The sequence below is a fragment of the Aethalodelphis obliquidens genome, unplaced genomic scaffold, assembly GCF_003676395.1.
Source record: "Aethalodelphis obliquidens isolate GAN/ISIS:26980383/991018 unplaced genomic scaffold, ASM367639v1 scaffold81, whole genome shotgun sequence".
Lineage (NCBI taxonomy): Eukaryota > Metazoa > Chordata > Mammalia > Artiodactyla > Delphinidae > Aethalodelphis > Aethalodelphis obliquidens.
In genome coordinates this window covers 3,556,979-3,571,462 of record NW_020838025.1, presented here as the reverse complement: position 1 = coordinate 3,571,462, position 14,484 = coordinate 3,556,979, and the positions used below count along the sequence as shown (strand labels likewise).

Below are 14,484 nucleotides of genomic sequence, written 5' to 3'. Positions count from 1 at the left end.
GGTCTGGTAATTGATCTACCTTCTGGATATGGTATCACCTTGGAATATCTGTTTCCTTCCTTTTGCTCTTTACCTCCTACTCACTCTTTTTAGCAGTGTTTTTCAAACGCACAAGAATAGACAATAATATAGCAAACACTAATGTACTTACCACCTAGCTTTATTAAATAATAATGTTCGGCCACATTTGCTCTAGATCATTCTTTTATTACATAAAACTTTACAGACTTGGATGAGGCCCCTTGTTTCATAAAGAAAAAGAGGTAATCACTACCATGAATTTCATGTTTTTCTTTCTTATGAATGTCTTTTATATTTTTACTACATATTTTTGCATCCATGGACATAAACATTATATAGTATTACTTTCAGATTTGAAACTTTACATTATGATAGTCTCACACAGGTATTTTTGTACTGTTTTGTAACTTTTTTGTTTTGACTAATTTTTAATTATATCTACCTTGTTATACTTGGTTTTGTGTATTTGCTTGTCCTGGTTGGATACTCGTCCATTATGAGTATTAACATTTATCCATTCTGTTGATGATCATTTCAGTTATTTCCAATTGTTTGTTACTGTTAACCGTGCTACGGTAGACATTTTTGTCCGTGTCTTCTGCACGTGCCGAGTTGTAGGGTACGTACGTGGAAGTGGAAATGCGGATTTAATTTCCAAAGTGGTGGTGCTTCCCGTCGGTTATAAATGAGCGTTTTCTTTCCTCTACATCCTCCACTAACCCTTGATATTGTCAGACCTTAATTTCCTCATTCAGAGCAGGCGAAATCGTGTTGCGTTACATGATTTTAACTTGCATTTTCTTATTACCTGTGAGTTTAGGCATGTTTTATAACTTTACCAGCAATTTAAGTTTTCCCTTCTGTAATTTTCCTGATTCTATAATTTGAGCATATTTTCAAACTAATTTGGTTCTTAGTTGGTAAAGGTGTACAAAATAGACTTGTTGAAACAAATCTTGAGTTTTGACAAGAATCTTTAATGCATTGACTCAGAGAAGTACAATTTTCATACATCTCAGTGACAAAATGAACTTAGGAGGACAAAAAACACTGAGCTAGTAAATATGTCCTAAACCCTGTCATTTTGTTCCTTGGGTGGAAACCATGTCCAGGAAAGTAGATGCTCTGCTTATTACTTAATATCTGGTATTTCGCTCTTTACTTGAAGGATAAGGAAGGCACCCATGTCGTTTGCTGACATTATGATTGTGCAACTGTCGTGATCTCGTAGATGGTGTACACAGCTTGATGTTTATGAACGGGGAGAAGATAGGGGTAGAGGGCTGAGAGAGTGAACCACTAATACAAAGGTGGTAGTTGGATATAAAGACAAATGAATAGATGCAATGAATTATGTACCTACCCCTAAAATGGTGAGAACAGATATTATTTGTTGGGAAATTCCTCCTATGATTTCTCGTTCTTAGTATAGTAAAAGACTTTTCTTTTTTTCCATTAGGGTTATGAATTTTTTGCCTCATCTCTATTTCTGAAATTCAGTGAACAGAAAAATTTTAATGTCTCAGACTAAGTGTCACTTAGAATTCATTCATAAAGATGATTAAGCAAGGGGATCATTGACCTGAGAAACAGGAATATTTTTCCCCAGCATATGGTTCCCTTTTTCTAAATTAGACTCCCTGTTAGCATGTAAACACTAGTGGCACTATGAATATTTGTTGTCTATGTTGCTTGATTGAATGTGTGTTTAAACTGATGCTCTGTTTTCATTTGCATTTACTGGGGATGGAGCTATCTAATGACATCCTCCAATAATATATGACTTGTTCACTTAATGTCTTGTGTGTTTCATGTGACCCAAATGTCCTGAGCGCTTCTCGCCCGGCTCTGGGCTGAGAAGGACTTGGGCGCTCTTTTGCTTACACCGAGGTGCGAGCATCCCTTAGCTTCGGGAAGTTATCTGGGTCTGATAGCCCCCCTACTTCTTGTATGTCCCTGTTCAACCTCCAGGATGTGCTATTCCATTATATGACTATTGCCGTATTATTTATCTGTGTCCCAGCCTATGGTGATATTGTTTGGCATATAAATTAACATGAACTCTTAGGGCCTGGGTTTTTTAAGTCTTGACTCCCTGAAACATTGTTTTAAAATGAACTAATTCTTATGTATTTTGGCTACCCACATCATTAGGCTAAACAATCTTATCTGTATTGTCTGCCGTTTTCTTGCTGTCCCCTTTCTGTAGGACTTCTGTAACTCTGCTGTCTCCCTTCTGGAAGACTTTGACAACATAATGGTAACACCCCTGCTGTCTGTCATTCCTTTTACTTTCTTTTTTTTTTTTTTTTTCTTTAAGTAAACTTTTATAGCATTATTCTTTGAACATCAGAATGAGAAGCAGGTTATTCCCCTCTAGCTGGTAATTATTATAGTCTTCATTTCACTGTTACTCACTTGGTTTATGTTTGAGACTGTAACACAGAATCATGAATGCATTGACCATGTTCACTTTAACAGAATTTATTTCTGAAAGTTGTCCCCTTTGATTGCCTCATGATTTTCATCATATACGTGTATGGTATCGAAACCAGTGGACGTTCGTGGCCTGGGCTTGGGAACATAGGCCAGTTCGTGTACCTTCATCTCAGTCCCAGTTCTGAACCCATCTGTTCCCGAGCTCTCGCTTCTCTCTGCGATAACTCACCTCATTAGTAGAGGAACGCATGGCATGCTGACTCACAGGCCAATGCAAGATAATGAAAACTGTGGTTATGAAACATGCCCTTCTCATCACATCCCACTCACTGGTTCTTCCTAAATTCTCAACAGAACGCATCATCTCTATTTTCTTTCCGGTATGGAGAAGGTGTTTTTTTTGAGCATAGGTCTTGTGCATGCATGTCATAAGACTTCATCTCTACTGCTTTGCCTGGGCTAGCGAAGAATGCATGTTTTGCATTAAATTACTTATAGGTTTCTGTATCAGCTAGCCAACCCACAACATAAACCCAAGAAGCATTAGAATAAAAAAGAGCACACATCTCAGATGTGAATGTAAGTCAACTCGTTTCACTGCCAATTTAATGGGTAACATTTTCTATACATTGGTGAAAATATCCTTAATGGCATATACAAGCTTTGAAAATATCTCAGTTATGAAATACTGTCATATAGGCAATTTCTTTAATAGTTCTTTCAACAAAGGAGAGTTTGGAGACTTTTCTGAAAGCAGTCAATTTTTCTATCAATTTTTCTTGACACTTGTACAGAGAGCAGGCGAGGTTTTTGTTTTTAAAAAAACTTGAATTAAACGATCAAATTTAAAAATATCTTTCAGGTAGCTTATGTTTGCTGTAGGGCATTTATTGTTCAGATGATAATGTAATTTGAACAAAATACAATTTGCATCTACCATTGATTTTACTTTTTAAAAAAATAGACACAATATTTTGTTCATCAGGTATTTAAAGTCAAAAGGTTATATGATCTATATATTCATTCAAATAAATGGAAATGTGTATATATATCTTTGCTGTCCTTTTCACCATTCTTATTTTTCTTTAATATTCTCCAATATCAGGAATTTAATGAATGTGTATGTATACTCAATCAATCAATATGTTATATTCCTCCTTTATGGGCATGTTAACAGAATATATTGTAGAAGTTCATTATTGTATGACATGTGTTTATTTCAAAATGAATCAGGTGGTTCCAGCAGTTAATGTTACTGTTAATCGATTGCCAACCAAGTTATATTTGATGGGAAGCTTTATAAAAGAATTAAGCATAACTGGTCAACAGGACCTCTTTTAATGATAGAATTTTCTGTGTATCTATTGCCTGCAATCAAAATACACCCGTGTAATGTGACGACCAAAACTTGGGGTTCACTTGTTGTTTAACCTTGGGCACCATTACCCAGTACCTTCCAAACCAGTCATCACAAGTAAAACCCTTTTTGCTAGTTGACTCGTGAAACATTACCCACTGGTTTTCGTTGGGTGACTTTTATTATTATTCCTAAATCAGCATTTTCAGAAACAGAGTCACAACATCTGGCTGTGGTTTTTCAGGCACAACTTGTCTCTCTACTTGCAACCCTTAAACACTATTGGAAAGTTACTAAATAAGGATTTGAAAAAAACTCATTACTAGTGAATTGAGTGGATAGAAGATCCCTGATTCTGAAATGCTGCTGATTGTAACTGTCTGCTAATTGGAGCTATAACCAATTCTCCTTTAGAAAGAGACCCTCACATTTTCTCAGTTGACTGAGAGAGTGAACTAATGAAGAGAACAAGACCCAGAAGATTGAAAATTATCTTTGAGGATGATTTATCAAAAATTTTTTTAACTTACTGGATGTATTCATTTCAAATTATGCAAGAGGTTTTGAGTCTACATCTCTCTGAGCTCAGATGCTTCTCTTGTCTAATTAAAAATAAAGCAGTAAGAGAGAGAATTGTTCTTATAAAGACCAGCAAGATGAGTCAGTATTGAACAGCACAGCTTTTTTAAAAGTTTTTAGGAAGTGGAAATTTTAGAAAATATAATAGATTTCTGTTTCTTACCCAGAGGCAAGCCTAAAGCAAAATGTATAAAAACAGACGAGAGAGACCACATGTAGGAATTTACCCTGGGTAGCAATGCAGAGATGGGTTCATGTAGCTATCAGAATTTCCCAGTTAACTGTGGCTCACTCTCTTAGCACGTGTACGTTGGGTACCTGAGCCAGGGGAGCTGGAGCCGGAGCACAATGTGGCCCCTGGCTAGACACAGATATTCCCTCAGAAACCAGCCTCCTTTACAACCACAAAAGTGTGAACTTAATGTTGCCTCTGATTGTTGCAGTTAAGCAGAATAAATCAAGAGGGGCAATTGAGCTACTCTCCAGGTATTAATGAAGGCAGAAAGAAGAAATCATTAGAATGACAGGTGCTAAAAATTAAATTAAAAAGTGAGTTTTCAAAACGAAAGATGGTACTTAAAAATATGGGGCAATTGGAAAGCACTTGGTAAACTAATTTATCCTGAAATATAAATCTCAGTTTACCTCTGGAACTCTTGTTTCACAGATAAACTAAGTTAAATCTTAGATCTTAGGTTTCCTCAATAGATATTTATAGAGCACTTACTATATGCCAGACACAGTGCTAAGAACTGATTTTAAAAAAAAAAGTCAAATAAAACTTAGATAGTTTTCAGAAAATAACAGATAAGTAGGTTATGTACGACGCAGGTGACCGTAAGTCACAATTTGCCAGGCATGGTCTCACTTTGCCCCCATTCTCCTGGCCTGTCCCAGTTCAGATGATACCTTATATAGTCCCTTCCTGAATGCAGCAAAACCATCCCTACTAACATTTTAAGACTCTTACTATATTTAGTTTTCTTACCTATTCCCGCATTATGGTCCTCGTTTAGCATCTGTAAAATCTTTCAAGTTACTAAAGAACTTCTTGGTCATTCATTCCTTACTCAACAGATTGAACTATTTCTACAAATTGAAATAATTTGTTCCTGTCATTATTCTGGGAAAACCAGAGAGCAGGAGGAGGTCATTTCCGTTTGGGAGAAGAGATGGGTATTTTTCATTGAGGGCAAATATGACGATAAAAGCCCTTGGCGAGCGCTGCTGGCCAACGTGAGGTGTTTGTGATTTCCTCAGGGAGGGTATTGAATGTTAGAACCCTTACCTACTGTACTTAAGTAGCGAGTTGGGGGGGGGGGGGAATGGCGATGGGAGGGAATATAGTCTATTTACAAATAAATAGTTTACCTTTAGACTAAAAAGGGTTCACTGAAGAGTACATGAATTTTAGAGTGTAAAACTGATTTGAAATTTTTCACCCCTTTCTTCTTGCTTTTTTTTCAAAGTTATAGTGTTTTTCCTTGAATGTTAATTTTGTGATTTTTAAAAATGTAGATGTTTTTTAATTCGTATTTCTTAAATTTCCAAAATCTCAACTGTTCTTTGTCAATAAAAGAGTGTTGGGCTTCCCTGGTGGCGCTAGTGGCTGAGAGTCCGCCTGCTGATGCAGGGGACATGGGTTCGTGCCCCAGTCCGGGAAGATCCCACATGCCACGGAGCGGCTGGGCCCGTGAGCCATGGCCACTGAACCTGCGCGTCCAGAGCCTGTACTCCGCAACGGGAGAGGCCACAACAGTAAGAGGCCCGCGTACCGCAAAAAACAAAAAACAAAAACAAAAAAAAAAGAGTGTTGCCCAGTAACTCAGATCCACCACTACATATAAGTCATAGTTTGTTTCCTAAGGTTCTTCAACAAGCAAAGGAAGAGTAAAGAGTTAAAAAACATCTGTTTTATGTATCCGCATGCCTCTGTCACAGGCACATCGCATCTTGTTTCCCTCCAAGGCAAAAAAGGGCCTGGGTGTTTTAGACTACTTAGGGATCTCAAGATTCTAACTCACAGAAATAATTCATTTTTCTTTTCTTCTGTAAAAATGATAATATACATATATTTATCCCCACCAAGAGGCACAGCAGTATATGTTTCAGGGACCTTGGACAATGCTGTTGGGGAGCACCAAGTCGAGGAGTGGCATGTAAAGATCTGGTTGATTTAGTGACTCCCTGGCTTAGTGTTTGGAGGATCAAGGGCCATTTGGATACTTTGGGGCAATACTTGTAGGCTCCAGATAGCCACACTCCCGTGGCATGAGCTCTCCTAGAGGGAGTTTGGGCTCTTTTTCTTAGACTTAAGCAAATAGGGATATAATTGCACTTAGATTAATCAGCTAAAGGCTCAGAGTATCTTCATGGTACCCTACGCTGGAAAGTTAGATTCTTGTTGAAGCTGTTACATGTAGATACCATAGCAGATGCTCCCAGAAGTTTGTGTTTGGTCCGCGTATGGGTGGAGAGCCACCTTCGGAGAGGCCGAAGTTTCTTAACTGCCCTCGAGTGATTTTATGTGGGGATCAGAGAAAAGGCTTCACCGTCTGATGTATACGTTTCATTTCAAAATCTCATTAACAAGTCTTAATAAAGAGTCTCCTTTTGGTTTCTTATTGGGGTGAGTTTACAAGGCTCTATGTCCCTTAAGAATAAGCACTAAATGAAATTTTAAATATTTTCATCCTTGATATCACATATGGAGGCATCTCATCATAATGGAAGAAACCCTAGGCTTTGGAGGCAGACTTACCTGAGCGCTCACGGCTTAGCCCGGTCTAGCTGGGTGAGTTCGCTAAGCTACCTAGGCTCTTTGAGCCTGGCTTTTCCTACCTGAAGAAATTGGGGATGATGTCCCCTCCCTGCAGAGTTCCTGTGAGAGAATGGGAATAAGAACAAGAAGCCCAGTCCCTGGCACATAATAGATGCTTAATAATTGTTGGTGTTCTCCCTCTTAAGCTAAATGTTTATACCTTTCTCCCTGCCAGAAATAGCTGCACTACTTTCCCAGAACATTAACATTGGTTTTTAATATAACTGTATTTTAGCACTTAAAAAAAATGAGGACATCTGTGATATAAAACAGTGGTGAAATATCCTAGAATAAACCCCATTTCTTCGTCATTAGTAAGTCCTGAAAAAACCAAGGGGTGGTCGGAAGCTTGGCCTCCTTCTGTGATGAATACCGCAAGCTTCCATGAAATAGGTTCTGCCGCCAAAATGTAAAATACATCCAGCTGCTCTTAGGAATATATTTATTTTTCCTCAGGCCAAAACGTGTATTAAATTAAGACTGGTGAACAGATGTTAATTGGTTTTATTTTACATTGTAGTTGGTTAGAACTGTATTTGATATTAATTTATTATACATTTTCATTGATTATTAGAGTCATAAGAGATCCCAAATTCATCCCTTGCATACATGGCTAAATAGGCAATTTTTAGGTCCCTCTGAAGAAACATCATTAAAAAGTCATGAAGGTAGTATATGCCATCTGCGTGGACCACGTGTTCTCTTACTTTATGGGCACAGGATGAGGCAACTCTGTGGTTTCAGATTTCACACTTAGAGACTCATGCCTTTTACTCTAGAGGGACATTTGTACCCTGGAGTGTACAGGAAAGCTGACTCAGAGCCTCTCTGATGAGCAGACCATTGATTATTTGGGCTTGTGTTTATGTATGTGTGATCACTGGGGACATCTGTAGTCGTCTTTGGAAGAAATAATAAGTGCAGCAATCTCTACTGTTAATAGGAAATTGATGAGAAATAGTATTCAATGCAGGTTGGAATCTGCAAGTGTTGTTCTCACATAGGGCATGGTGTTCTCACATAGGGCATGGTGTCAGGGGTTTTGGGGGTAATTAACCAGGAGCTCGGATCATGCCCTTGCTGTTATGATCAAGAGCCGCCTTGGCTTTGTCTTCCAGGGCCAGCCGGGGGACCAGGCTGCTCTCTTTGCCGCTCAAGCACGGCCCTCCCCTCAGCTCCCCCAGTATCCAGGTCTGCAGCAAGCACAGGTACCCATGTTTGCTTTGTAGGTGCTGCTGGGATTTTTAATGCTCTTTATTTGAAGGGGGGAACTAGGTAAGTAGGGTATCAATTCCCTCATGGGGTATAGAACTTAGTCACTTCTGCTTATAGATTATAATTGACATTTCAAAAACAAAGCTTTACCAGTGATTATTAAACAAGTCTCAGGATTGATTAAAGGGCATGAAACATTTTAGGAAATTCTTGAATCAGAAATATCAGTTCATACCTTTCTATTAATGATGATGGTAGATATTGAAATGATGAACAGTCCCAGCCAGGGTACTTATGTTATAATGTATAATGATGTAATTCATGATTGAATTTATGATATTCAAAGATAGCTTCGAAGAGGAATCATGGTAGAATAAGAAGATAATTGGCCTTGGCATCAGACCTTGACAAAATTCCTGACAACCTACAAGCTGTGTAACATTGTGCGAGTTACTCTGAGTCTTGGTTTCCTTCTCTGTAAAATAGAGATGAACATTGTGGGGATTTAAGACAACCTATGGAACTAGCAAAGCACCAGATAGATACACAGCAGTTATTCAGCAAATGATAGATTTGCCTTAATATGATGCAAATCTTGAGCTATTTTTTCTAATAGTTTTGTCATTTCTGCTTCCATATCCTTGTACTCTATCCCTCTCAGGGAGGGATAATCAGGAGGCCAGGGATGTTGGCAAGGCCTCTAGTTAGGCCAGCGGTTCATACTGTGTCCGCGGCTGAAAGGAAGGCCAAGGTTGGCCTTCACAGGCACCGAGCCACACAGCCTGTATCCCTGCACGCTGCCTGCAGGAAGGTCATCGTCCCTCACTCTGTCTTCCAAGTCAGAGCCATTCAACTACCTTAAAATGTGGTACTTTGAGGACCTGAAGAGCAGTCCTCTTCTATTTTAATCAGCACTGTGTTCTGTAAATTGTAGATAGGGACGCAGCAGAACCTGAAGCTTTTCATTTACATTGGGTGTCAAGATTTGGAGAATCAGCCACTCATATATTAACGATTATTGGTAGAGTGCTGAAACAGGCTGCAGTCCAACCAGAACTAGAGATTATTGAATAGTCACCAATGACACCCTTATTCTCTGGTTAAGGTAATTGATTGTTTTTGTTGTTGTTGTTCTTGTTAACTGGTTGGTCACTACAGAGATATTCATTAGATCCGAGGAAGTGTAGTTACATACAAGGAAAGTGTACTCCATGATTTTAATCTACATTGAGCATGAGTAACTCTTCTGGTTAATTTTGGAAACAACATTAATGATGCTTGGGATCTGTTGAACATTGATGCCATCTGTGCACTAAAGGCAGAGATGCTTGCCTGATTATTTCTGTGCAGAAACCTGCCCTTCCTTTCCTCAAAATAAGCAACTGAGCTTAAAACTGATCTCTTAACCAAGTGAGGATTCCTTTTGCTCTTTAATTGAAATTTCTGGTGAATCATTATACAAACAGTTCATTGTATAACTTTCGGGCTCCTCTCTCTGCCTCCAGAGTGCTCTTCCTCGTATTTTGAGTTAAAAAGAGTCTTTGAGAACGGCGAATTTCAGGGGGCTCCTCCTGGCTTTGTTTTTGCCCTCGATATCTTAGCGATAGGAAAGCTGGGGGCAAATCAAAACATTGACTTCCTTCCTTGTGCCTGCCTGCAGACCATGCCCCAGGGCTATACGATGTACGGAACGCAGATGCCTTTGCAGCAGACCCCTCAGCAGCAGGCTGGCAGCGTGGTCCTGTCTCCTACCTATAATTCCAGAACCTATCCGGCTGCGCATTCCAACCCGGCGCTAATGGAAAGACTCAGACAGATGCAGCAGCAGCCGCCGAGTGGCTACGTTCAGCAGCAGGCGTCGCCGTACCTGCAGCCCCTGAGTGGCTCTCAGAGGTGATGCATGTGGAAATAATGATGGCAGTGGTGGACACTCAAATTCTCGCCTTTACCGTGCTTCTTCTAGGACATGGTGCTTTATAATTGTTCCTATGAGCTTGCCTATTTGCATATAATTTTCATCGTCATCTCATCTTCAGCAGCATCCAGATTGTGGTTCAAAAGAAGCAGTGCCCCATCTCGTTTATTCCTTTCAAGTCCCTTGTTGTTTGACTCACATCTCCCATAGTATTTGTGTAATATTTTTCAATGATACCACCACGTTAGCTCCAATGTTCTTTTTTTCCTCCTCTTTTAAAAAGGTTTTTTGGCAATAAATATCTAAGATTAAAAATTGTTGATTATCCTTAGCAGTGCCTTACTAGAATATGTTGATCTGCAATACTCGTTGTACACGGTGCCCATAACACTTTTGTCACATATCTTAGTTTCTACCTTTTCCACCTCAGGAATGGCTGGCAAAACCGGATCATGAAAAGACTCTTACTCCGTTTTTGCTTTAATTGGATCTTGTCGATGTAGTACATAGCGTATAACCGCACTGTCCATTATAGCAGCTGCCAGCCACGTGGGCTATTTAAATTTAGACTAATTAAAGTTAAGTTAAAGCTCCTCAGTTCTCTGTCACGCTAGTCACATGTCAAGTGTTCATGAACCACATGTGGCCAGCAGGGCCAGCTTCGAAGGTGTGTGACCTGCGCAGTCCCATAGGGCGCTGTGTTTAGAAGACCCGCATGGTTGATTGTAATGCTCTATTGTCACCCGCTTGAAATTCTGACTGATTTTTGATCAGAGAGCCCTGCATTCTTGTTTTGCACTGAGACCCAGAAATGATACAGCTGGTCCTGGTGGCCAGTGGCTATCTCATTGGACAGCACAGGTGGAGGCGTTTCGGTCACCGTAGGAAGTTCTGTTGGATGGCGTGGGTCTAGGAGAACTCAGTTTCATGCAGATTGCTGCACTACAGTGGACGGCAGCTGGACTCCCGTGTGTTACCATCAAAGATTGCAGGTCAACTCTAGTAATCACTGTTTGGAAAGTTGGCAGGGTCGTTGGTAACACATTTGGGAAAATAAATGAATTTGGAAAACATGCACCATGTTTATCATTTGTCTAATAAGTGGCAGCATAGCATGTTGCCTAAGAACTTGAACTTCAGAGCCCCGAAGTTCTGGGTTTAAATCCCACCTGTGCCATTTGCTGTCTGAATACCTATGATACCATGTGTCCCTGGGAATCTAGGTTACCTTAACCACTGGTCTTTATTGCATTTGAATTGTACACAGTGATTACTGAACATGATCGTTTCTTTGTGAGTGTGTGCAGTGTGCCAGTGGCACTGATGATAAACATTTGACAGTATGCTTGGGCCTGAAAACAAGTTCTTTATTCTTGACCAGACTGAATCATCAGTCGCTTCAGCAGAGCCCTCTGGTGGGTGGAGGACTGGATGCGGTGCTGACTTCCGTGCATCCAAACCTTCCCTCGGTGTCCCTGTCTCAGGACCCAGTGAGGCCCAGACAGCCACAGGTGCGACAGCAGCAGAGGCTCCTCCAGGTATGGAGCTGGGAGTGAGTGCAATGTGTGTGGGGTCCTCAGCGGTCATAAGAAATAACAGACACTTCAGACTTTAATTGCTGGGACCTAACTGGGGTAATTTAGTTCCAGTTCGGCAGGGGTCTTCCTTTCTCTGTGCATCTGCCAGGTCGTGGACAGAAGAGTACATTTTGCAGACCATCCTTGCCCTTTCACAAAGGTTCGGGAGGGTAGCTGGATGCCTTTATCTTAAGAGTGTAAGCCTCAGCTTCCCCAGTCACTGTTTGACTAGAGGCCATGCAATTTGAGTTCAAAATTTCTTACATGTGTATTTTTTGGAAACAGTCAAGCCGTCCAGAGTTTTTGTTCAGATTTCTAGAGGGGTCTGTAATCCAAAACATTTTCTGTTTAACACCTCTAGTCTGATTGGGCTGTGAAGTTGGAGTTATGTAGGTAGGGTACTTCAAAGGGATATTTCATCCTGTCTCTGGTAGAATCCAGAGAGCTGTCCTTCACTTATTTGTCATAAATATTTGAGTCTCCTAGATAAAGGGCTCCTCCCCTTAACACATTCCGGCTTCTCCCTCCCTTGTTTAGGGAATATAGGCTGTTAGGTTTATCTGTTCCATTTGCCTTTATTGTTAGCAAGCTTATCCTGTGTTGTTGGGTTGGAAACTGCCTGATGAGTCTGTACAGTGGACTCTAATCTCATCAACAGTCCAACTTGAGATGCACTGTCCTTTTGTGTATTTCTAAGAAAGGAAAAGAAAGCAGCACTGAGAATGGGAACTCTAGTAGAACTGGGGTGCCCAAGGGCCATACTCTTTGTATGAGGTCAATGAGAAATAAACCTGTCATGCAGAAAGGGACAGCAAAGGAACTTGCATGTCTCAACCTTGACACTGGTGGTGGGAAGAAAATATTTGAACCGTTAGCTCAAGTGGGTTTGAGGTCTGAATTCAGTGTGACCCAAAAAATTCTAGTTGGCAGTGCCAACACTTCGACAGACCAAAGCCACCACAAATCTTCAACAAAACTGGGCTTCACAGTTATAAGATGCCATGAATTGCATCCCAGTTTTTGCCTGTTAAAATGTGGAAAGAACTGTATCACAAAATTGAACAACATATGGTAATTGGTTTGGGAGGGAGTGTGGCCTATAGATGGCCAATCCCACACATTGCATATATAAAATCTCCAGTGTGGTCAAAAACCCTCTAGCCCTTAATTTTGTCATGAATAAGATGGAACTAATTATAGTGCCCACCTCTTAAATGTGTAGTGAAAATTAAATATGAAAATGCAAGTGAAGCAGCCATTTGGTAATATTACCATTATTATGACTGTTAATACTCATAGTGATATTTTCTTAAAATAATTTTTTTCCCAAGTGCTAAGTATATGTTTCAGAACTTTTTAGGACTGATATTTGTATTTCTCTCTGTTTTAAAATTTCTCATTTCCAGATCACCGAGGAAAGTTATTACATTATTTTTTTATTTACCACTTCCTTTCTTACACTAGCATTGTTTTCAAGCTACAAATTTTGAAAACCTTCCTTATTGGTTAATGTGTACTTTTTATCCCAATTAACATGGTGTGTCCTTCTGATAATTTTTGCATTACCAACACATTCCTGGGAGATAAGGAAAAATGATTTGCTTCTGCATCCGAATTATACTTATTCCTTTTTTGGTGACTGACTACCTCCATAAAGGAACAGATTAATAATTACAAAGTTGGGGTGACTTTTCCTGAAAGGGTTCACAGAGAGCCCAATGGAGAATTGGCTTCCTATTGCAGTCGCTGTGTTTCTGGTCCATGTTGGCAGTGGCCTGCCCACACCTCAGCTAGGATTCCAAATCCATGACCCTTGTCACTTAATGAAAAATGCCTTCTGGCAATAACTATTGATTACCTTGCCCTAAAGAAGACAAAGAATTTGAGGGACAGTATGCAAACCAAGTTGGAAAAATGCAGAGGCTGAAAAGCAGTCTGGTGCTGTCATCCTCGAGATGAAGCGTTAGGGTGGAGGAGACTTTAAAGGTCATTGAGACAAACCACCTCTTAATATTTTCCTCTCCTCTGTGATGTTCCCCCTGGTGGACGTCCAGTCTGTGTTTCTTTTGTGACTTGCAAGTGTTTTCCAAGAGCCATGTATTTGAGCCAGCGTTCACGGACACAATTTATGATTTTATGCTGGTAATTTAGGCCAGAACTTCTCACATCTACATCTTCCTTTAAAAAAAAAAATCTAAATTCATGAGTTCCTCTGGGTACCATAGGGAACGAAAAGATAACTAGCGAGCAGTCCTTGTCTCACTTGAGAGCGTAAGGTGGAATGAAATATGTGGAAGGGCAAATGGCATGAAATGAATTAAGACAGTGAGCACAAAGCATGTCCCTGGACAGTGTAGGGTGGTTTAGACTGTGAACACTGTGACTAGCAAAGAAGAGATCCCTGGGGTTGCAGTAGTCTGGAAGCACACGGAGGAGATTTAGGTCTTGCCCTTGAAGGAGGAACGATATATTTGGGAAGACAAAGACGGAGGAGGCAGGTGTGCGTCATCCTTGTTGGAGCAGACTGATTGGATCAAAGGCATATGGGGGGAGGGAACTG

General features: G+C 40.2%; 1 protein-coding gene across 1 annotated transcript in view; it reads left to right on the top strand.

Moving 5' to 3' along the window:
* MED12L (mediator complex subunit 12L) overlaps window positions 1-14,484 on the top strand; it is a 330,647-nt gene that overhangs the window by 296,085 nt on the left and 20,078 nt on the right. Inside the window, exons 40-42 of the mRNA XM_027092812.1 lie at window positions 8,336-8,425; window positions 10,093-10,325; window positions 11,729-11,885. Coding sequence (XP_026948613.1) covers window positions 8,336-8,425; window positions 10,093-10,325; window positions 11,729-11,885 — 480 coding nt within the window. The remainder of the gene's footprint in view (window positions 1-8,335; window positions 8,426-10,092; window positions 10,326-11,728; window positions 11,886-14,484) is intronic.